The sequence below is a fragment of the Rhinopithecus bieti genome, unplaced genomic scaffold (assembly GCF_001698545.2).
Source record: "Rhinopithecus bieti isolate Rb0 unplaced genomic scaffold, ASM169854v2 scaffold_24263, whole genome shotgun sequence".
Taxonomy (NCBI): Eukaryota; Metazoa; Chordata; class Mammalia; order Primates; family Cercopithecidae; genus Rhinopithecus; species Rhinopithecus bieti.
The window spans coordinates 938,254-965,999 of NW_016811410.1; the positions used below are offsets into that span (position 1 = coordinate 938,254).

The following is a 27,746-nucleotide window of genomic DNA, read 5'->3' on the forward strand; positions in this document are numbered from 1 at the left end:
TCACTTCTGTCTTAACTGTCACACCCTCAATATTGTTAAATCTACGTATCGAAATTTGCATTTTCTCCCATTTCCTTCACAACCTGCTGTTCTCTTTGGTTCCTGGCCTTTTCTCTTTGAATTCCAGGGGTCTCCTCGTGAGTTCTGGAGAGTAACCCCCATCTGCGGTGAGTAACCCCCGTCTGCGGTGAGTAACCCTTGTCTGGGGAGAGTAACCCGCGTCTGCGAAGAGTAACCCGCGTCTGCGAAGAGTAACCCGCGTCTGCGGTGAGTAACCCCCGTCTGCGGAGAGTGACCCCTGTCTGCGGAGAGTAACCCGCGTCTGCGGTGAGTAACCCGTCTGCGGTGAACACGGCATGCGCTCCTGGCATCCTGGGATTGGCCTTTCCGTTTTGCCCGTGGTGGCTTCTGTCAGGCAGAAGTTTTAATTTCCATATAGTCACATGTATCAGTTTCCCCTGTGGCTGAGATGCCTGCCCCAGCCCCCACACGGGCACGCAGGCCCCACCTTCATCTTTATGGCAGAGTTTTAAGGGTTATCCTTTAATCCATGCGGAATTACGGTGTAGAGCAGCGATCTAAGTTTATCGATTTCCCAAGTGGACGGTCAATTGATTGGCACCACTTATTCAACGTGCCCCGTCTTCCCACCAAGTCTGTATCACGACACAACATTCCCAGCGGGTCTTTTTGAGACAATCTATTCTTTTCTGCAGATCTTTTCGTAAAATCAATTCCTGCATGCTTTTAATTAATACAACTTTTTCTAGGGAAGTCCTTCTTGTTGACAGTTCTTTCAAAAATGGTCCCAGCTATTTCATGCTCCCCTTGCCTGTTAATTGCTAGAGCTTGGCTTGGCAAAGCCCACAAAAAGCTTGTTTATCTTTTTAATTGGAATGCCTTCCATTTTACGTTAAGTCTCAGTTGTAACAAATTTCATCTATTCTAGTGTGATTTGCTTAAACAAGCCCCAAGCTCTGCCCGGGAGAAAGGGAAGCGCTTCTTGTGTCCTGTGAGCACAGAAAGCTGGGCGGGTGCATGGAGGAAGAGAGAGGGCCCTGAGCTCTGAGTCCCCAGGAGAGCGGCAGCCCGGGGCATGGAGGCTCCCGAGGGAGGGCGGCAATGCCCACAGGCCAGCGGGCAGGATGCAGCCAGCCAAGCCCAGGTGTAGGCGAGACCACAAGATACCAAGCCGTCCCCACACGGTCAAGCATCTGGGCCGCTGTCATAGGAGAAGACGTGGCCGCACTCAGCTAAACGCACAGCAGAACCCTGACGGAACAAACCTGCCTAAGTTCCCCAGTGCAGAGAGAGAGGAAACGCAGCCTCCTGGGCTGGCCCTCACTCCACTGACCGAGTTTTCTCTCTCAGGACTCTGGGGTGCTGCCCTCACAGGAGGTCCTGCCCAGGCCTGGCTGCTCCTGCTTCCCAAGAAAGCCGCCGGGCGACGCATCACGTGGGCCTGCAACACCCTGGAGACACAGCGTCATCGTCCTGTCTCGAATCCTGCAGGATCATCATTAAAACCCTAAACTGGACCACACTTCCTCACCCTGCTCTGCTGACAGAACAGCCTGAGCCCATTAATAACTACAGCTGCCTCTAAAGGGCGCACGGTGGCCGCAAGACGAAGGGGCTGTCACGGCCAAGGCAATCACCTGAGTACCAGCCCTGCTGCCCTCCCAGAGCTCACTTTCAATTTCAATATAGTGCCATTTGGAGCAGGAGAAAAAAAAGAGTTGTTCTAAAATTAATTACCTTGTCAGTAGCTATTATGATTAAAACGTAGGCCCACATCAATATCATGTGCCTAATTCAAAAAGAGAATTACAAGAAGAGCCATAAAAATCAATTTTTTAGGCCTTGAAAATGGTGTCTCTCTCTGTTTTGACAAGTGGTCTCATTACACGACGGAGGCACTGGGAGGAGGGGCTGTCTCGTCATCCCAGCAGCTGCCCACCGCGAGGGCGTGGGAGGCTCGTCCGCGGTCTCCAGGACAACTGCGACCTCACGACGCCGCAGAGTAAAGACGTCGGAGAGTCCCGGGTTGAACGTTCCGAAACACGGTTCCCACAGCGGGCGCTTCCCTAACACAGCAGTGGGACCTGGCGCGAGGCTGCCGGGGCCTGGAACACTGTGGGAGGCCCCACGGGGACAGGGAGGCGGCGGGACAGCGTCATCGGCGGTCCCACTGGGGCCCTAAAAAATATCAGCCTCGCATGGGGCAAGTTTTTTTTTTCCGTGGAGCTCGTGCAGTGTGGGAAGCAAACCGGCCACGAGACACTCATCCTGTCTCCTCCAGGACACTTAACGTGCTAGGAGTTGGCTTTTCTTTCTTTCCTTTTCTTTTAACCACTGAAAGCAATGGTAGCTGAAGCCTTTGGTGCTGTACTTTTAAAGGCCTAGGTTGTGTACAATTGGGAATCTATTAAAGTTGGTTTGTTTCTCTGCTATGGTAGGGACCACATTCTCTGATCAAACAACTTTACGTAAGCAAAAACATCAACAATATAAAATTACTGAAACTACTGAGAACATTTTAGAGTTACTTAATTGCTTAAAAGTTTCTCTTAATAATCATAAACATCTCATTGCATGGTTCACCGCAGATGTATTTAAGCCACTTTAAACAAACTCATCCCCCCAAAATAAACACACCAGCCTGTTTATTTTTACTTTCCTAGAAACTGCTGGACTATTTTGTCTGACTTCACTTTTTACTCCACCCACCGTGAGCTCTGCCCGCCCCTCCACCCCGAAGCCTCAAGTCCTCAGGGTGAATCTCCCAGCACCACAGAACCGGCAAGACGGCTGCCTATGGCACGCCCAGGCAGGACCCAGGCACCACAGAACCGGCAAGACGGCTGCCTATGGCACGCCCAGGCAGGACCCAGCACCACAGAACCGGCAAGACGGCTGCCTATGGCACGCCCGGGCAGGACCCAGGCACCACAGAACCGGCAAGACGGCTGCCTATGGCACGCCCGGGCAGGACCCAGGCACCACAGAATCTGCAAGACAGCCGTCTAAGGCGCCCCCGGGCAGAACCCAGGCAGATGGCCGGACATGCTGAAGCAGCAGGTCAGCCTCAGGGCTGGCAGAGCCCCCAGAGTGCCTGAGGCGGCCTGGCTGCTCACTGGGTGGAGTCGCAGCAACCACTGCCCTTGGGGAAGCTCCTTGACCGACCCGCTGATCCCCAGTGCTGCACCCAAAGGCCCCCGACTTCCCCACCCAGTAAGTCCCAGCCTCAGAGCCCCAACCCTTTAGCGGCCAGCACCTGAGGTCACGGGGTGGGGGAGGGAGGCGGGGCCCGGATATAAGAGGAAGGGTGTCCTTGTAAAAGAGGAAGACACCAGAAGCTCTCCCTCCCTCCCTCCCTCCCCCACGAGAGGACGCAGTGAGAAGGCAGCTGTCTACAAGCCGTCACCAGAACTCGGATCTCAGACTGAGAACTAAGGTGGGCTGTGAAGCCCTGCCACAGAGTTGTGTCGCAGCGGGTGGGGCTAAGACGGGCCCCGGGCCTCAGTCTCGGGGCTGGGGGCATCCTGGGCCCCAGCGGCATGTGCCTCCTCAGTGTCTGGCACCTTTTAAAGCCCACACTCCCTTCAATGGGTCCATCCCCACATCAAGTGCTCTTGGGCGGGGTTGTGCGGGGAGCCCCATGCAGGGCGGCAGGAGGGCTGTGCTGGGCTTTCCCTCGGCAGCCACCACTCTCACACTCTCCACACGGAGCATCCCCATTTTACTTTTCTTTTGCTCACGCTGAGACCCACCCTCTCAAACTCCGCTCGGACATCGCCATAAACCACCAAAACGTGCGGCACAGAAGTGCCTCAACCTCCAGGACCCCCACTCCTCCCCAGTCAGCAGAAAACACACCACCAAGTGCTGAGATGCCAGTGGTGACGCTGGGGTTCAGGGTGTGGAAAGGACCAGCGGGAGTGGAGACACATGGCCCCCACGGCCCAGCACAGGCATCGTCCTGTCTGCCACTGAAGGGCCGGAAACCATCCAAACGCTCTCCAGACAGCCGGCAGCGAGTCCCATGACCGAGCACCATGGCTGGAGGTCGCGGAGATGTCCAGCAGACTCCGTTCACATGATGCTGAACACGTTGGTCATAGGCACTGACATGTGTAAAGACATAGACCACACACACATGTCATGGCAATGTTGACGCTTGCCTCCATGCTGGCACATAATATAAGTACCGAAACATCCATCCCTGTGTCACAAGAGGCCAGAAAGCTGCAAAGGAGTGATCGGTGCTGAATTCAGGCTGATGCTGGGGGCCAGGGTGGGGTTCAGGACGGAGGACGGGGCACCTGCGGGTCCACATGGTTTGTTTCTTAAGGAAAGGAAACGTGGAGAACGTGCAGGTGCGTGGCCGGGTGTAGGTGTTGCCCCTGCATAGCGGCACCACCTTTCTCGGTGCTTGACTGTGTTCAACAAAATAAAGATCACAGCCCATGGCTCAACTGAGGCACAGGCGTAAGGAGCCCCTCCTGCCGGGCAGCAGCTGGACTGACCACGCCCTGGAGAGGCTGACGTGGGACAGAGGCAGCGGGCTTCACAGCAGCGGAAAGGCAGAGGGCACGGGCTTGTGCTGCCAGGAGTCCCGGGCACGCAGAGGGACACCACAGGGTGCCTGGTGGGCTCCGCAGACCCATGACCTCGGCCACCCTGAGGTCTCCAAATCTAAGAGAGCCTGATCAGGACGAGCTCACGACCAGCAAGAACCTGTGAGCTGTTCTCCGAGGCCAGTGGGAGTGTGAGGAGCGCAAGAGCCAGCCCTGTGGCCAGGAGCACTCAGGGTGACCCAGATCTTTAGTGCCGAGTTTGCCTTTGCCTGGAGACGCAGCAGCTTTTCTTTACTGGCTGCACAGCAAGGCAGGTTCTGGGAACGTCTAAAGAGAAACATTTAGGTTGGGGGCTCTTTGAGTGGCTGACAGCTAACTGATGGCCTCCATAAAGCCACAAAGCGGGGCTGGGGCGCAGGCATCACATCGCCTCTCCCTGGGAAACTAATTGCTTGGAATTGTTCAGAAGAACATTATTTTTCTGGCAATCATTTCCTTTGAATGCCCAAAATGAGCATGAAACAACTCTTTAGACTGGACATAAAAGTTAAATGTCCCAATGTTGATCAAATTAACTTCAGCGCCATGACAATGGACTGTATTTGTGAGAAAATAATGGGGGGACAAAGGGGTGCTTTATGCCGAGATTTCACAGTTGTAATGTAAAATGTTTCTGTTGAACTAGGCCAGGCCACATTTCAGAGGGGAGACAAAGAGTCCTGTCACTTATGGGAAAATCCCCTTCCCAGCTAAAAGCTCAGGAAGGTTTCAAGACGCATCAGGAAGGATGGTGCCTAGGAAGGCTGGCGTGCACCTCTGGCTCCGCCCCCAGATGCCCCCCAAGGGCTGACCTCTGTGTCCAGGAGAGGGACCGGGGCTGCCCCCAACATGGGCTGAGTGCTCAGTGCCTCCCAGAGCCACACAAGGGTGTGCACGGCCCGGCCTCGCCCAGGGTCCAGGACCCCAGACTGGCACAGATGCCGCCAACACCTGCCCAGAGCCTGGTACTCCACTCATTCGGGATTTGTCTTCTTTTTAAACTTCTCATAACAAGAGGTTGACAGCAACAATGTCAAAAATCACACACAAAAAAGTAAAGGTTCGCATCTGTGATAAGAAGTCCGGCAGAGCCCTGGCCGGCAGCCCTGTGACGGGCGTGGTGGTGGCAGGCACCCCGCAGCACTCGCCCTGGGGCCGCTTCTGAAGACTTGAACTCCGAGTTTGTCTCTCAGTTGTTTTACAATCATCTTCCTACTCTGGAATGATTTTAGGTTTAGAGGAATGGTGTGAAGGTCCTACTGGTGCCTCTGGGTTTTAACGCGGCCGGCACCCTCCTCCAGGGCTGGGAACCGCCCTCCCTCCTGGGCCTGGGGCTGCGGGCCCGCAGCTGATAGGGACACAGACCTGGGAAGCCGCGCCGGGAGATTAAACCAGGAAGAGGCTGCAGGAGCCTCCTCGCTGTCTCCCTGCGGGGCAGACAATGTGCGCCCGGTTCCCAACGCCCTGAATGGGGCCCCGTTGGTGGCAGCGTCCATTCAGAGGCTGCGCGGCATTGTCCTGCCCGATCCGCACAGCAGAATGCAGTCTGCTGGTGGCTGCCAAGAGGTTAGCAGCAGCGGTGAAAGGGCGGCCCATTGTTCCTGACTCCGACAGAGCCTCCCTTTGTGCTGCGCGGCCCGCCCCACGCCGCGGAGGTCCGGATCTGCGGCTGGCTGAGCGCGCCACAGGAGCCATTCATGGGAATGCAGAGACGCAGAAAAGTGGCCCAAAAGCCCAAAGGCTGCTTTCTTGAGGCCGCGGAGCCATGGCAGCAAGGGGCGATGACACATTTTAATGCCGTGCCATGCTGACAACCTAACCGCTGTCACCAAGACCCAACAGCAGACACGGCAGGGCCCTCCCTGCTCCGGGGCTCCGTGGGAGGTCCCCGAGACGCTTGGGGCCTGGAAGCTGAGGGCTGATCAGGCAGGAAGAACCGCGCCGCTCCTGTGGGTGAGGCCCTTCTCCCTGGGCGACTAATATGCTGTCCAGGGAGGGCGCCCAGGGCACAGGCGGTCATCAGTCACTTTGTGGCTGACAAAGGCCCAGGCCCCCATCCCCCACCTGTGCTGCTTCCCCACAGTGGGCAGTCGAGAGCACAGTCCCCGGGCGCAGACCTGTCCCTGCCTCGGTATCAGTGCCAGCTCCAGAGATACCCGGGAGGCCGGACAGGTCCCCTGCAGAGGGCGTGGCCGTGCACAGGGCAGAGGGCCAGCCTCAGAACGTGGCCACCAGCACAGCAGCACCCAGGCCCCGCATTTGCCACCCCTCTTCTGTGATCAGGCTAGTGGCAGGGAACCAGGGCTCCAACACTCTGGAGACAGAGGTCAGGGGCGGTCAGAGGGGATAAGGGGCCACGACTTAGGGCCCTCAGCAGGAAATAAATAAGAGAGGAAGAGAGGGGGAAGAGAGCACATACAGACCAGAGGAAACACTGCCAGGAGAACCAAGGTCCATATACCTGCTAAATAACAGCACTGGGAATGGGGGCCCCACCCTAGAACTCCTGTGCAGAGCCTGTGGGGGAACCTGGGAGGCGATCCGTCGAGGGCAGCAGCGCAAGGAAGCCCACGCAGGTCCAGACACTCACCACAGCAGCAGACGGAGCAGTGCCTCAGGAGGGGCCCCACAGCTCCAGCTCCCCCTTTGGACAGCACCCACTCGGACGAATCCAGCCTTCCCACCCCTTCCCTCAGGATGCACCAGTGCTGAGCTGATGACAGCGTAACACTTACGTGCACACGCACCTACACCTGTGCACATTCACACCACGTGCACACACCCACAGATGCCACCCACAACCCGCACACACACATGACTCCACACACCCACAACCTGCATGCACCAGCATACCCACACGTACCTGCACACATATCCACACCAGGTGCACAATGCTCCCCCCAAACATATACACACCTTTTACACACACGCCACCATGCCACCACACAGCAGTACACCCTAGCACACATGCATCCACACAGATCCGCATGCACCCACATGCCCACACCCATGCATGCACACACCCACACACATGCACACACTGAGGCACATGCACACCCACACACACATCCACATCCACACATGTACCCCCAACACACACAAGTGTACACATATGCACCCACATGAGCCCCACACACATGCATGCACACATGGGCATGCAGTGCAGGCCCCCTGCACACATGCAACACCCCAAATATGGCAGCATACATGGCAGCCCTACACACATAACACACACACAGCCAACCCAGCAAGACAACATGGCAGCATATGCACCATGAGCCACCCACACGAAAGCATGCACCCCATACATGGGCATGACACCGCCACTCACCATGCACCCCCCACACACACCGCGCGGCACTGCACATGCAGCACCGACCCCGCACTCACATGCACCCCACCACAACGCATACAGCCCGCCACTCACAGCACCCACCCACATGCATACACCTGCCATATGGCCGTGCACTCCGCATGGCGCAGCCCACACCCACCATACACCCTGGCATACACCCGGCACGTCGGCACCGACACGCGCCACCATACACCCGCACACTCACATAGCACCCATAGCTCACATGCATCCACACACGCATACACCCGCAACTCACACCGTTATCAGCATGCACCCACACAAGTGGACTCACATGTGCTCAGCGTATGGGCACACACAATGCGAACCCACCACAACCCCTGGCAAGCATGCACATAGCCAGACAGTGTTCCCCCCCACATACTCAACACACCCGGACACGATGCACCCACACCCCCATACACCTGCACTCACATGCACCCAGTACCCGGCATACACCTTGGGCATAGCGCCTGGCATACACCTGCAGGCTCACATGCACCCACACCTGCATCAGCACCGTCACATTCACGATGGCAATCCAGCACATGCATAGGCGGCCCGACACTCCAACACCGCCCGTAGCTCAGCATGGCACCCACAGCAACTGGCACTCACCAATTGTGCCCACGATATGCACACACCAATCGGCAACCCACACACCCTGGCAAGCGTGCCCACCCAACAGACCATGTACCACACACAGCATCCACACCACACGCACCCACACATACCCACACGTGTGCACACACATATATATGCACTCATGCACCCACACATGCACACACCAGCATCCACAAATGCACACACACATGCACACACGAACACATACATGTGCAGATGCACGCACACCCACCCCCACAAACCCCCACAAACAAATGTGCATACACTCACATGCATGTACATGTATGCAGACACACAAAATCATACACATGCATAATTGCATGCACACAAGGTGTGTACACTCAGGCATGCATGCAAGCACAGGCACACACATGCTAACTGAACACTATCCTTAAAAGGCGCTGTTAGGAGGCAGGGACCTGCTGGCTGCTGTTCTCCTTCATGACCCCACCTGCCTTAGGGACCCCTCAGGACACGGGGCTTGCTTGGGTAGAAATGTACTCCGCACAGTCCCCAGGGGATGCCTCTCACAGGACTCTCCCACTCCTGCTCTTGAGAATCTGACGGCGCTGGCCACACACCACACATGACTCAGGGGGCAGGGGCCCCACCCACGTCCCCCTCCACATGGACTGCTCCTCCCACTGTCTTCCCCAGGAAGCCTCCCAAAGGCTCAGAGGGTACTAGGCCCTGCCCAGCCTCCTCCCTCTCTGGGTCCAGACCTCAATGTCCCCCAATTCCTGCCTTTGCCTGTGCAGCCCCAGGCAGTTGTGAATGACGCAGGAATGGTGGTGGCCTGGGAATGACTCAGTCCTTCTGCCCGGCACAAGCCCAGGGTGAGGCAGGGTGGGTGGGGCAGGTGTGGGTGGGGCAGGTGTGGGTGAGGCAGGTGTGGGTGAGAGGGGCTGCCCCAGGAACAGAAGGTCGGGGTCTGAGGAGGCCAGCTGCTGGAAGGCCGGCGAGGTGCAGGGCAGCTCCAGGCCCTCGCACGCTTACTCGCAAGTGCAACTCGGCATTCTGCACGCACGGGAGCCGGGCAGGGGTTCAGGTCAGGGGCCCTCTGGGGAGCAGAATGGGGTTCAGGTGGAAATCAGGGACCACCCTGGGGTGACGAACACAGGCCTGAGACCAGAACTGCTGGTCTGAGGTCTGGTCTCAGGCCTGTGTTCGTCACTGATGCAAGCCCAAGCGGATGGAGCACTGTCTTGTCAACCATGGGGATGCTGGCAGGAAAGGTTTCCATATGGGGCCTAACTGGAACAGGCAGAGAATAAACCCAGGCCGCCTGGCTGTGGGGCCTGAGCTTCAGCAAAAGGCCCAGCGGTAGATGGGGAGGGACATGGGTACCAATATCAGACACATCCCATCAATGGGGGTCCCCTGCTTCCCAGTGACAGCCGTCATCTCCACAGCATCACCGGTGGAGCGGCCTGGAGCACTGGGGGGCAGGGGCCCAGGCGCAGGTGGAGGTGGCCCCCATGCTCCCACTGACTCTTCAGTGTGCTATTCACCTCCCACCACAGCACCCCATGGCACTGTTTTCTCATCTTCCCCACAAAAAAGTCAGAGAGAAAGTGAAGCCATCCCCATCCAAGTCCATGGTGAGGGTGCAGCTCCAGCCTGTGGACAGGGCTTGGGGGCTCTGCCACCTCCATGGGGCAGCTCCAGCCTGTGGACAGGGCTTGGGGGCTCTGCCACCTCCATGGGGCAGCTCCAGCCTGTGGACAGGGCTTGGGGGATCTGCCACCTCCATGGCACGACTCCAGCAAGGGCCATCAGCAAATCAGCAAGCACAGAGCAGAGCGTGTCTCCCATAGCGGGCACAGCCTTTCCCAGTGGCCAATAGGGGTGGGTGGACACACCGACCTGCCCACCCACCCACCCACCTGTCCACCTACACTTACCTCTCCACCCATACCTATACCTGCCCAGCACACCTACCTGCCCACTCACACCTGCCTGCCCAGCACACCTGCCTCTCCATTCACACCGACCTGCCCACCCCACCTACCTGTCCACCCACACCGACCTGCCCAGCACACCTACCTGCTGGCCCACACCTACCTGTCCAGCACGTAGCCCAGTGCCTTGTGCCGGATTCCCGAGTACACAGAAGGGCTTGTTTCCCAGGCGACCAGATTGGAAGCATCATGGAAAAGATGGATATTCACCAAGTCAAAGGCACTACAACCAAAAGAGAAAAGGACACGTTACGAAGGGCCGGAGCCTCCAGACCACACCTCATTCTCCCAGGAGCCCCGGGAGGGTGAGACCTGCACTGGCCCCCGCTGTGCGGAGCCACCCGAGGCCAGGCACCTGTCCGCCCACCTGTCTTCCGACAAGGCCAGTGGACAGGAAACCTCCAGTGAAGTCTGAATACGTCTTTACAAATGCAGTTACTCTGGGCAACTAAAAAGTGAGCTATTTTTCTTTAAAGAGAAAAACTTACAGGTGACTCTGGAAACTCTCCCTGATGGCTAAGCTAAGAGGAAGGGCCACCCCTCAGCCTCAGCTGCCCAAGGCTGCCGGCTGCACCCATCAGGGACCCTGTAAGGCAGGTTGGAGGGCACAGGGACAGGCAAGAACAGTGCCTCATTTCATTCCCAAAGGGAAGACCCTTGGGAAGCCCCGTCGGCCAGCTATTGGCCTCCAGGCACGTGGACTTGGCAGGGCCTGATCAAGGCCTGGGCCTCTGTCACACTGCAGCAGGGGACCCTCAGCACCTTCAGCTGGCAAGGACGTGTCCCCTCACCAGGGAAGGTCAGTGCAGGGCTTGGCACGGTCTGGACACTGTCCCACAAAGCCCTCACTGACCACATGTCCTCCACACGTTCCAAGACCCAGCCCTGTCTCCCTACCAGGAGGCGCCAGGAATGAGCGTGTGCAGGTGGCCTTGCCCTCCTCCAGCCTGTGGTCCAGCTGCCACAGTGACCCCAGTGATGCTGCCTGGTGAACGTGCCCCGTGTGCCCCCACACCATGCCAAGACTGTTCCCTGTGACCAAAAGCAAAGGGCGGCCTGGCAGCCCGCACTGCCTGGGGTAGGCACAGGACCACGGCTCCTTCTCAGCAACCTCTGTCCTCCCCCTCCCTCCTCTTCCTTTTTCTCTCCCCTCCTTCCTCCCTCCTCCTCTCCTCCCCTCCCCATTCTCCTCTCCTACCCTTCTCTCTCACTCTTCCCCACCTCCTTCTCTTCCCCTCCTTCTCCCCTTCTTTCCTCCTCCCCTCCCCCCTCCCTTCTCCCCAACCTCCCCTGCCTCCCTCCATCCCCCTCTTTCTCTGGACACTTGCTCCTGCTGGGGATGTCCTGCCCTGAGCAGCCCTAGGGAGAGGCCTGAGGGGAAGGGGCAGAAACCCACAGTCCCAGTGGGCTTGGAGATGGGTCCTCTGGAAGCCCCGGGGTGACCAGGGCCAGAGCCCCAGAAAAGCCACTCCTGGGTCCTGAGACGCTCACAGCCATGACCTCGTACGTTTTTTTTTGAGACGGAATCTCACTCTGTCGTCCAGGCTGGAGTGCAGTGGCGCGATCTCCACTCACTGCAAGCTCCGCCTCCCGGGTTTATGCCATTCTCCTGCCTCAGCCTCCCGTGTAGCTGGGACTACAGGCGCCCGCCACCGCGCCCGGCTAATTTTTGTATTTTTTAGTAGAGACGGGGTTTCACCGTGTTAGCCAGGATGGTCTCGATCTCCTGACCTCGTGATCCATCCATCTTGGCCTCCCAAAGTGCTGGGATTACAGGTGTGAGCCACCGCGCCCGGCCTCATAAGTGTTTTTTAAAGCTGCTAAGTTTAGGCTGATCTGTTACACAGCAGCAGATAATCAGGCAGTGAAGTTTTGGAAAATCCATGAAAGGAAAATAAAAACAGTATTCAAATGAGATGTGATGGCTGGTGGGACAGGCTGGGGAGCCGCCTGGAAGCCACCTTAGGAAAGCAGGTAACAGGTTTCTGTTTCTTATCATGCAGAAAAGGTGGGGCGGCACCATCGAGAACATCTCCACCACAGAAAGGCCAGGCCGGAGGATACGTGGATGAAACACAGGCTCCGCTACGTCTGTGCTCAGCCTGCTGGTGGACCAGGCTGCCAGGCGGCTCTTACGCCATCTCACTGGGCAGCCACGGGGTGCCGGTGCTGGGGGCCTCCCTGCTGACTTCCCTGTGCAGCGGGCTCTGGGACCAGGGCCGTCACTGTGTCTCCACTGGCACTGGGCACCCAGATGTCTGACTTACAGGGAACAGTGACAATGCTCCAAACGCATCACTGTGAACAAAAAAGGTCAGAGTAGCAGGTGGGGGTCAGGCAGCTGGGGGTCCTCACACAAAATCAGCAGAGCCTCCAATGAGGTGTGTGGAACACGCCGCTTGTGCAAGATATAAAAGGGTAAGAAATGTTACGGAAATTGACAAAGCACAGAGAGACACCACGTACCAGTCTGCAATGCACCACCTTGTCCGGATGAAGCCTTTTCTTGACCATTTGCACTGAAAAATAAACACGTCACACAAATGAGCCGGAGTAAGCAGGCAAGAGCAACACGTGGGTCCCACACACCTAAGGGACACAGGAGACGCTTTCCAACCGAAAAACAGCAGTGTTCTTTCAGCACTGATGGTGCCGCGCTCCAGAGAACTGAGCTGTGCACCCGTCCTCAAGTGGGGCTTTGCACAGAGACGCCGGCAGGGGCTGGTGATGCTCAGCCTGGGGTGGGCGGGGGGAAGATACGAAGAAACGTGCCAGCCTGCTGCTTGTGAGCCCCGTGCCCCGGTGTGAGAGCAGCCGCAGGGAAACCACTGTCACCACAGATGCTGGCTGAGCAGGGAGCTCGAGGCACATAGGGCCGCCCTCGGCTGGACCACAGGGAAGACGTGAGTAGCTGCAACCAGCCAGGCGTCCTGGACAGTGGGTAAGCTGCCCATCCTAAGACTGTGTGTGGCCTCTCACTGATCCCCACCACCCACCGATGCCTCCCACCCACCGATGCCACTCACTGATCCCCACCACCCACCGATGCCACGCACTGATCCCCACCACCCACCGATGCCGCGCACTGATCCCCACCACCCACCGATGCCGCTCACTGATCCCCACCACCCAGCAGAGCCACCGATCGTGGAGCCTGAGCTCTGGTCTGAAAGTACTCCTCAAATTCAAGGTGAAACAGGCACCAGCATGAAAGTCCAAAGAGGGGGTGGCAGGGTTCCCCTCGAGATGGCATGGAGACCCTCCTGCCCTCCCACCTCCCACCACAGCAGGTTCCTCTGCTGGGTCACCCAGTACAGTAGTGGCCAGCCACCGGGGCCACCAAGCATGTGAAGTGTGTGACTGAAGAACTGAATTTTAGATTCCACTTTATCTGCATTAATTTTAATTTAAACAGCCATGCAGAACAGGTAGCTTCACAGCCTGGGCCTCTTGGGAAACCCTTGAAAAGCACAGAAGGCACTGGGAGGAGGCTGACAGAGTCGAGGCCAAGGTCCAAAAAGCAAAGCGCTTCAGGCAGTGGCGGGGGAATGGCAGCCACCAGGGCAGGGCACCAGCCATTCCATTCCCAGCAGCAGCCACAGGCCTGGCACCATCAGGGGCAGACGGTGGACAGGGGCTGGTGTTCTTGGTGCTCACGGGCTGGTGGAGAAGGAAAGCAGGTCAGGGAAGACCCTGTCTCCTCCACCACGCCCTGAGGTCTGCCGAGGAGATGAAAGCAGATGGGAATCTGGAGTTAACTGTGGATGAAACACCCATCAAGGAAGGGTCCAGCATGGCGCACTCCCTCTACCTAACACAGAGAGCACAGAGATCAGAGGCTCTCCCTTTGACCCCACCTCCCCACTGGCCACCGTGCCCCTTGGCTTCCCCAGTATGCGCACATGCCAGACAACAGCTGCCCAAATGCTCTCTGCAAGGTCACCACAGCCTCCACAGGCAAACTCCTACAGACACTCGCCCTTCATCTCACCTGGCCTTGGTGGCACCTGGCAGCACAGTGGCCCCTGCAGCCCCGTCTCCTTCTCCCCGTCTCCCTCTAGCACAGCGTCCCCCCCAGCTCCCTCCTGGGCAGGGCTCTAGGGCTGTGAATTCCCAGGTGTGAGGCCCTTCTTTGCCTGCCCCCACCTCAAGTGCTCTCTGCCCCCTCCCTAAGTGCTCCCACCCATGCTCAAGAAGGGAAATTCCAAGCCCCACACGCTGATGGGAGTGATGCTGAAGCCAGCCAACCCTTCCCACAACTGCGTTCCTCCCCTGCGCTCTGGATCCACCACTGCTGTAAGAAGCGCCCCAGCACACAAACTGTGAATCCTCTGAATGTATGTTTTCCTCTCTCTGGCTGTTTTATAGTTTTTCTCTTTGTCATCAATATTCTGAAGCTTCAATGCCATGCAGGTACAGGTTTATTTTTATATATCCTGCTCTGTATCCAAATTGTGCTCGGGAATTACATTTCTAAAAATTTTCCCTTATCACTTCCACCACTGCTCCCCATTGCTTCTTTCTGGAATTTATTTTGGGTGTATCTGAGCCTCTTAATAGTCTTTATGTCTTTTAACTGCTCTTTCCTATAAAAATAAAAAACATACAAACAACCAAACAAACACAAATCTTTGTCTGTCTTGGCTACGTTTAGATGAACTCCTTGATGACATTGTCTAAATCTCTGATTCTCTCTTTGACCACATCTAGTCTAGAATCTGTTCTGTAATTTCTAATGCAGAATGTTTAATGTTTCTACAGGCTCTTCTTCATATTCCCTTTTCATGCTTTATTTCTGTTTTAATTGAATAACATTTTTAATGAACCCTATCTTTCACTTATCACTTTGAGCAATTTAAACATACTTAGAGTCTGTCAGCTTTTCCCACGAAATCAACTTTATTTGGGGTGAATCTGTATTCTGGTGTCTGCTCGTCTCATAGACGTTCTTGGTTTGCAGTCTCCTGGAGAGTGAGAGACGCCCCTTCCTCACCTGTGCAGTTCCATGGCTGCCCCACCCAGCATCGTAAAAGGTCTGGGCTCTCTGCTCCCCAGTGATACTGAGGCACCTACAGATGCACCCTCAGGGTCCACAGGTGGCTCTGAGCTTCCTCCTTCTAGGGCTGCTCCTTCTTCCCTCACCTGTAAAGTCCCAGGCCCCAGGTAAGCAGACTTTTAAAGAAGTAATAGGCTTTATTTTTCAGAGCAGCTTTAGGCTTCCAGAAGAATTGAGCAGAAGGTACAGAGACTTCCTGTACACTCCTCCCGGCCTGGCCATGCACTTGGAGCCAGGCTGTGGCTCTACTTGTTGAGGAGGATCTGTCCTCACACCACGAGCTGGCCCTGGTACTGAGCCTACATCCCTTGCCGTGCTCAGGCCGCCCTGCTTGCCAAACAACAGGGGCTGCTCCAAAGCTCCGGGAGGCTGGCCAAGGCTTCCCCAGGCTACTGGTCTGGCTGCTGCGCGGCGCCATGCCCAGACGACCCAGGGAGCTCTATGGCGGGGTGGCGGGCTCCCTACATGCTGCACCAGACGCTTGTCTCTGATTCCAAACGTGTCTGCCTCCTCTCTGAGGGAGGCCATTTGCCCTGGGGAGCCTCTGTGTTCATTTCCCGTAGGTAACTGTGTCTGCGATGGAAACACATTGGTGGGAAGCTGAGCTGTGGGGAGAAGTGGGTGCTGCTGATGCCCCACAGCGGGCTCCACGCTCCCGCCGACAGTACAGCTGGCTGGGACACCCCCTGATGCTTGGACTCTCTCCCCTTGGACTCAGCCTGCACTCCAGACAAGCCGCCTGTCACCTCTCTAGACGCCCTTCCTCCATCTTCCACACATCCAAATCCAGCCTGTGCTTTCCGGAGAGACCGCCTACCTGGAACAGCCACCACCCACCCCCCACAGCCCAGCCACGCACAGGATCCACACCAGCAGCATCCAGGGCCTCAAGGCAGTGGGTAAGACAGGACTGCGGGCTGCCGGGTTCAAGTCCCAGCTGTGAGACCTCGGGCACAAGGACAGGAGGACAGAGCCCATGTTGCCGGGCAGCTGAGAGGGTGTGGCTCTGTGCACCAGCAGTTGCTGTGGGCTGGCACCCAACACACAGGCACACACCCAACCCTCAGGCCAACCAGAAAGGGAAACTGAGGCTCAGAGGTTAAGAACTGCACCTATGGTCCCTTGGCAGATTTAGGCCACAGTCACTGGGCCCAAGGCTGGGCTCTCATCCCATGGGGGCTGCCATGGGAGAAGGCTGGACGTGTGACTGGTGACAAATCTACAGTAAATAGGTGAGGCCCCTCTACTAGTGACAATGGGAGGCAGGCATCTTTCCAGGAGAAAAGGCACTGTCCCTGCAGGCCGAGGCGTCTCCATACACAATGACTCCCCTAGAGCACCAGCGGCTCATCTTCTGTGCCTCGACACCTCCTGTCTGCGGGGGACTGGGTGGCCTGACGTGTTTCAGGAACCGGACGCTGAAGAGGTCAGGCCGAGCCTTCAGAACCCATGTGGGTGAAGCTGTGTGTGTGGGGGTGAAGCCATGCGTGTGTGGGGGTGAAGCTGTGTTTGTGTGTGTGCAGGGGTGAAGCTGCGCGTGTGTGTGGCGTGTGTGAAGCCGCACGTGCGTGTGTGGGTGAAGTCGTGTGTGTGGGGATGAAGCCATGTGTATGTGAGGGTGAAGCCTTGCGTGTGTGCGTGGGGTGAAGCCACGTGTCTGTAGGGGTGAAGCTGTGTGTGTGTCCAGGTGAAGTTGCGTGGGTGTGGGGGGGGGGGTTGAAACCGCCCGTGTGTGTGAAGCTGCATGTGTGTGAAGGGTGAAGCCACGTATATGTGGCTGAAGTTGCATGTGTTGTGGTGTGGGGTGAAGCCGCACCGTTGTGTGGGGTGAAGTTCTGTGTGGTGTGTGGGGTAGGTGTTGTGTGTGGAAGCCATGTGTGTTGGGGTGGTGGGAAGCTTGCATGTGGTGTGTGGGGTGGAAAACCCGTGTGTGTTGGGGGGTGAAAGCCACAGTGCGTGTGGGTGAAACCAGTTGTGGGTGAAGCCGCATGTGTGTGTGGGGGGTGAATTACATGTGGTGTGTGAAGTGGCGTGTGTTTGTGGGTGAAGGCTGGGTGTGTTGTGGGTGAAGGGGCCGCATGTGTTGGGTGGAAACCACGTGTGTGTTTGTGGGGTGAAGCTGCCTGTGTGTGGGGGGGTGAAGTTACGTGTGTGTGGGGGGGTTGGAAGCCGCGGTGTGTTGTGGGGGGTGAAGCCGCGTGTGTGTGGGTGAAAGCCGCGTGTGTGTGTGGTGAAGGGCGCATGTGTTGTGGGTGAAACCACGCGTGTGTGTGGGGGTGAAGCTGGCCCTGTGTGTGGGGTGGAAGTTACGTGTGTCGTGGGGGTTGGAAGCTGCGTGTGTTGTGGGGGTTGAAGCCGCGTGTGTGTGGGGTGAAGCTGCCTGTGTGTGTGGGGTGAAGTTACGTGTGTGTGGGGGGTGAAGTTGTGTGTGTGTGGGGGGGTGAAGCCGCGCGTGTGTGTGGGGGTGAAGCCGCATGTGTGGGGGTGCTAAAGCCGCTTGTGTGTGCAGATGGTCGAGGGCCAGTTCCCCAGAAACTGACTCCATCAGGGCCTCCGGCTGGCGGGTGAGAAACCTGCGGTCAACATGAACGGGAAGACGGACACCGCGGGCACAGAGTTGTGCGGGAGGCACGGCTGACAAGTGCAAGAGCCCAGAGCCATGTCCTTGCTAGCTGACAACCACCACAAGAGCCCGGATCTGTCCTCGCCGATGCAATCACCAAGCGACCGGGACAGGTGTCTGCCTGCACCAAGTCACAGGGGCGACTGCAGGGGAAGCTGGCCTTGTGAGACAGTCAGGGCCAGCTCTTCTGGGAGAAATGGTGAGTCCGAAGGGTGGGGGGCACCCAACGGGAGGGAGAGGAGTCCCAACCCCGGTGTGTGGGCTCGGCAGGGAGCCTGGAGGCCGCTCCTAACCAGCACTGGCAGATGCCCTCTGCCAGCTCCTGCGTCCAGACTCACGCTAGTGCCCCTGCCACTCCCCAAGCCCTCAGTCACCCCTGTGTAAACGTGAGCCCCAGCCCACCCCAAGCATCCCACAGCCCACTTCCTGGGCGCAGGCACTGTCCACATCCCCCGCTGGGACAGCCCATGAGGCTGGGGTCTCTGTCCCGCTGGTTGGAGCCAGAGCCCCAGAGTGCTGGAGCCAGAGACCCAGAGTACATTATGGAACGAGACAGCAAAGGTGCTCCGTGGCACGCAGAGGCAGGCACTTCCCACGTGCGGCAGAGCTGTGCCCAGGCACTGCCTATCCTGCTTCCAGACAGCAGCAGGACCCGGGACACAGGGACACAGCACCTCCCTGCACGCACGCCTCTGAATTGACAGGTATGGCAGAAACCCCAAACTGAGCACACCCAGGTTTTTACCTAGAATTTGCTATAATCGTCAACAGTTTTACTTCCATTAAAAATGGAAGGCATTTGTAAATTTTTGAACCAAAATTAATTATTCTTCTCCTGAGTTTTCAATTATTTGTGTTAATTAGGGTGTGTGTTTGTGTGTCTTGAATCTATGTGCACGTATGTACCTCTTGGTTTTTTTAGATTTTTAAGTTTTCCACAGTAATGGAGAATTTTTTTCAACATTAATTATCCATAGACTGAACAAATGAAACAAAAAACGTTATTTTTGAATAATATAAATTGGTAATAACTGTAACTTTGGATTCTAATTTAAGATTTTAAAATAAATTGCAAATGAATCTCAGAAAATTTAACAGTATATTATCATAACCAACTATTTTCTACAGTATTTGTAGAAAATAAGCTCCTTTTGAGGTAAGCTCATCAGAGCAGCTACAACTGTGCTAAGACTGGGTTTCTAGGGATTTTACAGTAGGAACACATGAAGCCACAGCCCACAGTGTCCTGACACTTCCATGGCCCGTGGCTACAGGTATGGTCACATCCTTGGGTTTAGGGTGGGATGCGCGGTACGGGGAGCGTCCTCACAGAGAGCGTCCCACACACCCTTTAGTGGCCCCGCCGGCACTCAGGACAGGCACTGCCCTCATCTCCCCAGCGAGGAAACTGGGGCCTGAACCCGCCAGCTCTTTGGAGAAAAAACCAGAACTGGAACCACCGCCCCAATTCCTGCACTGAACTCCCCACTTCCTGATGCCTCACTCCCCTTGCTGGCCAAGCCCCAAGCATGCAGCCAGGGCTGGGGTGGGGTGGCCCAAGAGGAAGGAGGTCCCCAGAGTCATCAGCAGGTTCAGGGGCCCCTCCCAGAGGCCACGCCCCCATGGGCGCACCTGAGCACCCCAGCCTGAGGTGGACACACCCCACACCCAACACCATCCTCCGGAGCAGGGCTAGGAAGTGCTGGGAGGCAGAGACGGGTATCCTGGGGCCTCAGCCACTGCTCACATGCTCAGGACTCAGGAAGACCCCAGAAGCTTCTGGCTCAGGCCACGGCAAATGGAAGCAGAGGGTGTATGGCCAGGGCTGGGGGTCTCCTCCATCCCAGGCTGTATGCGGGATCACCGGCCACCTTCAAAGCCCTCGCTCCGGGAGCCCTCAGGAGGCTGCAGATGGGACGGCCGTGGCTCCGCTCTCCTGAGGTGGCCGCCCCCCGGCCCATGTGGGCTCCTTCTACTCCCAGAGAGGTTTTCACCTCAGAAATGACACCACATCACGTGGGGGTGGGGCACATCCTTCACCTGACGACAGGAAGTCTCTCTCAGGCCCATTAATAGGGTTCCTTCAGCCGGTAGATGGATAGCGGCTCCAGCCGGTTTCATCCACTAAAAGACGGCATAAATCGCCACGGAGAAAAGAGAGGCTGCAGGGAGGTTATCGCCACACAGCCCTCACGCCGAAGGCCCGTTCAGAGCATTAGTGGAATTAATTCATCTTTCATAAGAGCTTGCAGCCGGCCCTGTGATCTATGGTAACAACCAATTTCTCACTACGGGCAAAAGGAAAAAAATGACTCGCCCTGATCGACTACACAAATCTGCTTTTTAAAAATGGCCTCACATTATCTGGAGTGTGGCTCCCAGAGGCATCATTTGAAATTCATACCAAGCCAAAAGCATCCATAAATCAGCAGAGAAAGTTTTGTTAGTTTCTGCAGCGGCCGTAATTACCCGAGACTGCATTATACCCCCATCAAGGTAATTACATTTAGATTACCCTTAAGTGACGGTAATAAAAGAAAGAGAAATCAGTCTGAAACTAGTTCCTTCCTCCAAAATGTGTTTACACACAGCAAGAGGTCAGGCGCAGAGGCACAGAGGCGCGGGCCCGGTCGGGCTGCCAGGCTGGGACCCCCATGGCTCCCCGGACCCTTCCCTCCTCCTTCTCCCCTCCAGCAGGGACACGGGGCGCCACACAGCCTCTGTGGGGTCAAAAACCCACACTACGGACAGAACATTAGAAGCTTATAGTTTTTTAAATAAGAGTTTCCTTTTGTTAATTTACCAGGGAAGAGGAAACGTCGGAAAACCTTTGCAGACCATCAAACACATGGGTCCCAGGAGGACCCACAGGGAGGCCTTGGCCCAGGGCAGGGGCTGGCCCCCCGTCCCAGGCACCAGCAGCCACGAGGATCTGCTGAGCAGCTGCCCACCAGGCCACGGACAGCAACACGCTGCTCTCCCAGGGGAGAGGCGGGTCCACACAAAGAGGCTCGGCGCCTTTTCCTCCCAGGAATCGTCTACCTTCCAGAATCTGCCTTCTCCTCTGCCTGTGGACACAACACCGCAGTCCCTGAAGCCAGGTCCACGGCAGGCGGGAAGAGGCTGGACCCAGGCTGGGGGCTGGAGTTTCTAAACAAACCGGACCGGGGCTGAGGCTGCTCTTCCTGGGGGAGGGGCAGCCCCCCATGCTACGCCATCCACAGATCCACGCCAGCAGGCCCCTAGCATCACAGAGGACTCAGAGTACTGGTGTCAGGGACCGAGGCCAGGGCCCACACTCAGACCCCTGCTGGGGCACCCACCCTCCAAAGGGTGGCAAAGTCATAGCAGAGGCCCCCAGACCTTGCCCAACTTCAGCCTGGGCCCAGCCTCGGTCCCCGCTTGCTGAGTCCAGGAGAGAAGCCTGAGGTGTGGGTGCAAGAAGGAGGTTCCGCTGGCTGGAGCGGCAGGGCTGCTTCAGGGCGGGACTGAGGTACGGAAGGGTCAGGAGCCTGTGTGGCTGCCTGGGAGGACCCTAGAGTGTCTGTTCCTTGCTGAGGGCCTGCTGCCCCTGAGCTTCCCATCCTGGCAGACCATGTGGCCCCTGGCCCCTTGTGACTTACCTCGGCCCTCACCCCTAGGGACTATGGGGCTCCCTGTGGGCTCTCCTACCCCATCCAGGGTGGACAGGACCCAGTGAATAAGTGGACACCTGGTGAGGAGGGGACAGCACAGCAGCACGCAGTCCAGCCACAGCCCTGGACAGCAATGCAGTCACATGTGTCCCGAGACAAGGTGCTGGGTCAACAGCCCCTGCCTGGACCAGCCCGGTTGCCCACAGCTGCTCTCCTCATGCCATCAAGTAGCAGCGCATGGCCCTGCCCAGCCCAGGCCCCCCCAGCACCTATGCTTCCCACAAAGGGCCCTGAGTCTGTCTCCGGTCACTCTGAGATGAGAGCCTTGGCTGAGTTCAAGAGAGGCCAGAGTTCAGCTCACAGGCTCTCCAGGGGAACCACAGCTGCCACCCTGCCCTTCCGATGGGCCTGCACCACAGGCGGCCCCTTCAGGGAGGCTATCATGACCCAGGGATGTGCCTGTGCATGGAGAAGACCACGGAGCTTCCTTGTGTATCCTTTTCCAACCGCAGGACACCTGGAGCAGAGGGAGGCAAGCGGGCGGTGCCGGAAGCAGGACCGAGGACGGGAGGCTGGCCCACTGACACGGTGTCCTTGGCCTAGGGAAGATGGATGAGGAGGCCGAGCCACAGGGTGACAGGAGCGCCCCATCCTTCACTGGGCGGCCACAGTCCCTCACTCAAGATGTGGGCCATAAAGCAAGTTAATAAAGTTGTGGCCTTGCTGGAAGTCAGCTCCGTAGCAGCCTCAGCCTGCACGACTCTTGTGGAGACAGGACTGCGGAGCAATCCTTCTTGGGGCTGGCTGCGCAGACAGGTCTGGACGAGAGCTCCTATATCACAGCCTGGACGCCCCCAAACCCGCCTCAGTGCCTGGGCCGCTTCTGGCCACGGTGCCTGGATGCCCCCAAACCCGCCTCAGTGCCCGGGCCGCTTCTGGCCACGGTGCCTGCACCCCACTGTGATTTAGCAGATGAGGAAGGGCAAAGCAGCAAACGCTGCCTCGACAGGTTAACTACACAGCCAGGCAGACGCCGACAATGCCACGTGTGAGGTTTACCCAAAGATCACATGCACAGAGCAACAGCTGCACACACACAGCTCAGCAAAAGAGCAAGGCGGCCAGAAGGAAACAGCAGTTTCTTATCAACACCGTCTGGCAGTGAGATGACAAATGCCTTCCACACATTTTGATTCTAAACTCTCCGTGTGACGCAGGCATAATTGCTGGGACCCTGCTGCTCGCAGCCTGGTGCAACCACCAAGGCTGTATCTGACACGGGACCGTGCCCCTGCCCCACATTCACACCACGGGCACACGCGACCATCAGCCACTGTCTTGGTTACCACCAGCCAGCCCACCCTCTCCCAGCTGGGTGTGCAGGGGACCCCAAGTACACGCCAGGGGAGCTGAATAATTTTCCTACATCTTTTGGCAAAGCGTCTTTTTCATGGATACGAGGATTCAGGAATTTACTGATTGCTGTGGTGCTAATGCCTTAGATTCTCACTGCCCTTACATGTGACAGCCCAGACCAACCACAGGAGACTGGACTTCCAGGAAAATGGATTATCAGAGGTAACAACTGGACATACGACAGCCCAGACCAACCACAGGAGGCTGGAATCCCAGGAAGACGGATTATCAGAGGGTAACAACCAGACATACGACAGCCCAATACGACAGCCCAGACCAAACCACATGAGACTGGACTCCAGGAAGAGACGGATTATAGAAGGTAACAACCCGACAATACGACAGCCCCGGGCCAAAACCAACAAGGAGCCTGGACTCCCAGGAAGATGGATTATTAGAGGTAACAACAGCACATACGACAGCCCGGGCCAACTACAGGAGGCTGGACTCCCAGGAAGACAGATTATCAGAGGTAACAACAGCACATACGACAGCCCGGGCCAACCACAGGAGCCTGGACTCCCAGGAAGACGGATTATCAGAGGTAACAACAGGCAGCTGTGACCAAGCAACAGTGCAATGCGAAAATTCCGTGTTCAGCGTCGCTTCTGACTGGCTCACTGTGGGAAGTAAACACGGTGGTAAGAAAGCCTTGCTACGTACCTCGGGGAAGTAGTCTTGCGGAAACTTCTCCTTCTCCAGCATGGGTGTGCTCTCCAAGGTATCCGAGTAGATCTCTTTGCCTGCGACCTTTCTATACTTCTTAGCTGGAAAAGACCAGAAGGATGAGGTGACTATCCCATCGTTGTGCCCACCAACCAGCCCGGAGCACAACCTGTTTCTGCCCCGCTTGCAGCCCAATGGGAGCAAGGGAGGCCCCCAAGAGGAGGCCCCGACGAGGGCGCCAATCCTGAACAGACCCCCGGTGGGCTGGCTGCTCCATGCCTGTGGCTCACAAATTTCCCTCCCATGACCTGGAATCTGACACTCCACTCCATGATCCCGTGAGAGCCCCCAGCCTGCAGATTTACAGGAGCTAATTGGCATCCTCTTTTAAACCCGTGAATATATTTAAGAGGGCTGCAGAATTACCATTCACTCAGACTTTCACATGAATTTATTTAATAACATTGATTTCCTCCCCGTATCCAGCCTCTATCACTCATATTCCAGGGAAGAGGTTTATGTGTGACGGTGAGAGAGGCAGCTTGCGGCAGGGTACCTCCCAGATGGGCTTTGCCAGTGGCTGTTTGGCACCTTCCTGGAGCCCCCAGTGGATAGGCCAGGCCCAGGGACATAGGCCTGCCCATGGGCAGGGCCGGTCTTACTATTGTTCACAACCAGGCCTCAGTCTTTTTATGGACAGGTAGCTCCATACCCATGGTGGGGTATGATCAAGGATGGCAGGGATCCATTCCTCAAACTCCTGCTGGGCCCGGTGGGCAGGTGGCCGCTGGCCTCTTTGCAAGATGCCATAGGATGGCTCCTGGGTCACTGAGGTGACACTCACGGGTGTCAAGGAGGTTCCTGGAGACCACTTTGGGGCAGTGTATTGTGTCCCACAAGCAGCTCCAACCTGCAGTTTCTGGGGTATTATCCACTCCACTGTGGCAGGAGGGACAGAGGGGGCAACCTGAGGACCACGGCACTGTGGGCCGAGGTGCTGGGTCACCACTGGGGTGGGCAGGAGTCCCAGGCAAAAACAGAGTGCTGTGGTGTGGCCTGGTCCTGGGTGCTGTGGTCTGGCCCGGCCCTGGGTGCTGTGTTCTGACCTGGCCCTGGGTGCTGTGACCTGGCCCAGCCCTGGGTGCACAGTCCTGGATGCGGGTGCCTCATGGACAGGAGACAGCATGAGATGTTTCAGCGACTTATGGAGCATGGACAGAACATTAAATAGAGGCTGTTCCCTAAACTCGGAGCTTAGACTCCATGGATCCTTTCACTGTCTCCATAGTTCTGCCTTTTCCAGAGTGTCACAGAGTTGGAATCACACAGTGTGTAGCCTTTTCAGGTTGGCTTCTTTCATTGGTAGCAGGCATGTCAGGCTCCTCCGTGTCTTCTCATGGCTTCAAAGCTCACTTCTTTTTATCGCCGAATAGCACCCCATGGAGCTGATATGCCACAGCCTGCTTGGCCCATTCACCTACAAGGCAGAACAGCAAGTCTTGAAGTCGGGAAGTGCGGGCTCTGACTCTGCTCCTCTTCTTCAAATCTCTGGGCTATTCTGGGTATTTTGCTTTCCACATAACCTTTACAATCGGCTTTTCAATGGCATGACACACCTTGCTGGGACTGTGTGGAATCTATAGCTGAAGTTGGGAAGAGCTGAACCCTTGACGGTACTGGGTTTTCCCATCTGTCTTAGTCCACCGGGCAGCTACAGTAAAATAGACTGGGTGACCACAAACAAAGTAAGTGTCTTTCTCCTAGTTTTGGGGGATGGGAAGTCCAAGATCAGGGTGCTAGGAGATGAGGTTCCTCATAGATGGTGCCTTGTGTGTGTCCTCACGTGTGGAAGAGGCAAATGAACTCCCAGCCTCTTTCATGAGGGCTCCCATCCCATTCGTGAGGGCTCTGACCTCACACCCTAATCAGCCTCCCAAGGCCCCACCTCCTAACAGCATCACCTTAGGGGTTAGGAGGTCAGCAGATGAATTTGGGGGTGGGGGGCACTTACATTCCAACCATAGCACTATCCATGAAAATGAAATCTCTCTCCATTTATCTAGATCTTCTTTATTTCATCAGAGTTTTATAGTTTTCCTCATAGAGATCTTGTATTAATTTGTTAGATTTATTCTTAAGTACTTCCTTTTGGTGTGTGCGTAAGTAAATGGTATTATGTTTTTAATTTAAAATTCCACCAGTTTATTGCTGCTATATAGGAAAGCAACTGATTTCTGTATATTAATTTTGCATCCTGCAATGTTGCTATAATTGCTTATTAGTACCAGGTTTGTCTGTTATTATTGCTGACTCTGAGATTCTTGACAAAATCATATCATCTGAGAACAGAAATAGTTCTATCTCCCATCACCCCATCAATATGGCTTTTATTTCCTTTTCTTGTCTTATTACATTATCTAAGATTTTCAGTACGATGTTGAAGAGAAGTAGGAGAGGAGGCATCCCTGCCTTGTTCCTGACCTCAGAGGAAAAGCATCTAATTTCTCATTAAGTGTGGTATTCATTGTAGGATTTTTGGAGCTTTATCAAGTTGAGGAAGTTCCCCTCTATTCCTAGTTTGCTGGGAGCTTTCTTCAAATCATGAAGAGATGTGGATTTTGTGAAATGCTTTTTCTGCATCTATTCTATGATCATGTGATTTTCCTTCTTTTGCCTGTTGCTGTGATGAATTACATTAATTGATTTTTAAATGCTGAACCAGTCTGTATATCAGGAGTAAATCTCGGTTGGTCACAGTATATAATTGCCTGTTGAGAATTTTGTTGAGCATTTTTGTTTACAGTTCATAGTTTTCCTTCTCTTTGTAAAGTCTTTATCTGGTTTTAGTATTAGGGTAATGCTGGCCTCATAGAATGATTTAGGATGTTTGTCCTCTGCTTGTATTTTCTGGAAGAGATTGTAGAGAACTTGTATAATGTCTTCCTTAAATGCCTGATAGAATTCACCAGTGAAACCATCTGGGTCTAGTGCTTTCTTTTTTAGCAGGTTATTAATTACTTATTCAATGTTAGTTAATAGCTATAGGCCTGTTCAGATTATCTAGTTTTCCTTGTATGAGTTTTCTTAGATTGTGTCTTTCAAGGAATTGGCCCATCTCAGTTATTACATTTATAGGCAGAAATTAATGATATTCTTTTACTATCCTTTAAATGTCCACAAGATCAGCAGTAATGGTCCCTCTGTAATTTCTGATATTAATAATTTGTGTCTTCTCTCTTTTTTTCTTAGTCTGGCTAGAGGTTTATCGATTTCATTGCTCTCTTTAAAGAATCAGCTTTTGGTTTTGTTGATTTTCTCTATTGATTTCCTGTTTTCAATTCTGTTGATTTCTGTTCCAATTTTCATTATTTCTTTTCTTCTGCTTACTTGGAATTTTCTTGTCTTCTTCTAGCTTCCTAAGGTAGAAGCTTAGATAATTGATTTTAGCTTTTCTTCCTTTCTTCTTAGCACTTTTCTTTTAGCTCTTCCTTATATGCATTTGATGCTATACGTTTCTCTCTAAACATTACTTGTTCTAATATCCCACGAATGTTAAGTTGTATTCACATTTTCATTTGGTTCAAAATATTTTTAAATTTCTCTTGAGACTTCTTTGACTCTTATGTTATTTAGATATTTGTTGTTTAATATTCAAGTATTTGGGGATTTTCCAGCTACTTTTCTGGTACTGATTTCTAGTTTAATTCCATTGTAATCTATAAGCATGCTGTATATGGTTTCTATTCTTTTAAATTTGTAAAGGTGTGTTTTATGGCCCAGAATGTGATCTGTCT

General features: G+C 55.3%; 1 protein-coding gene across 3 annotated transcripts in view; it reads right to left on the reverse strand.

The window, feature by feature from the left end:
• INPP5A (inositol polyphosphate-5-phosphatase A) overlaps positions 1 to 27,746 on the reverse strand; it is a 242,348-nt gene that overhangs the window by 55,259 nt on the left and 159,343 nt on the right. For all 3 annotated transcript variants that reach the window (XM_017893832.1, XM_017893833.1, XM_017893834.1), the window contains 3 exons: positions 23,950 to 24,053; positions 13,023 to 13,075; positions 10,660 to 10,779 (listed from right to left, as the gene is read on the reverse strand). In XM_017893832.1, the coding sequence (XP_017749321.1) occupies positions 10,660 to 10,779; positions 13,023 to 13,075; positions 23,950 to 24,053 (277 nt within the window). The remainder of the gene's footprint in view (positions 1 to 10,659; positions 10,780 to 13,022; positions 13,076 to 23,949; positions 24,054 to 27,746) is intronic.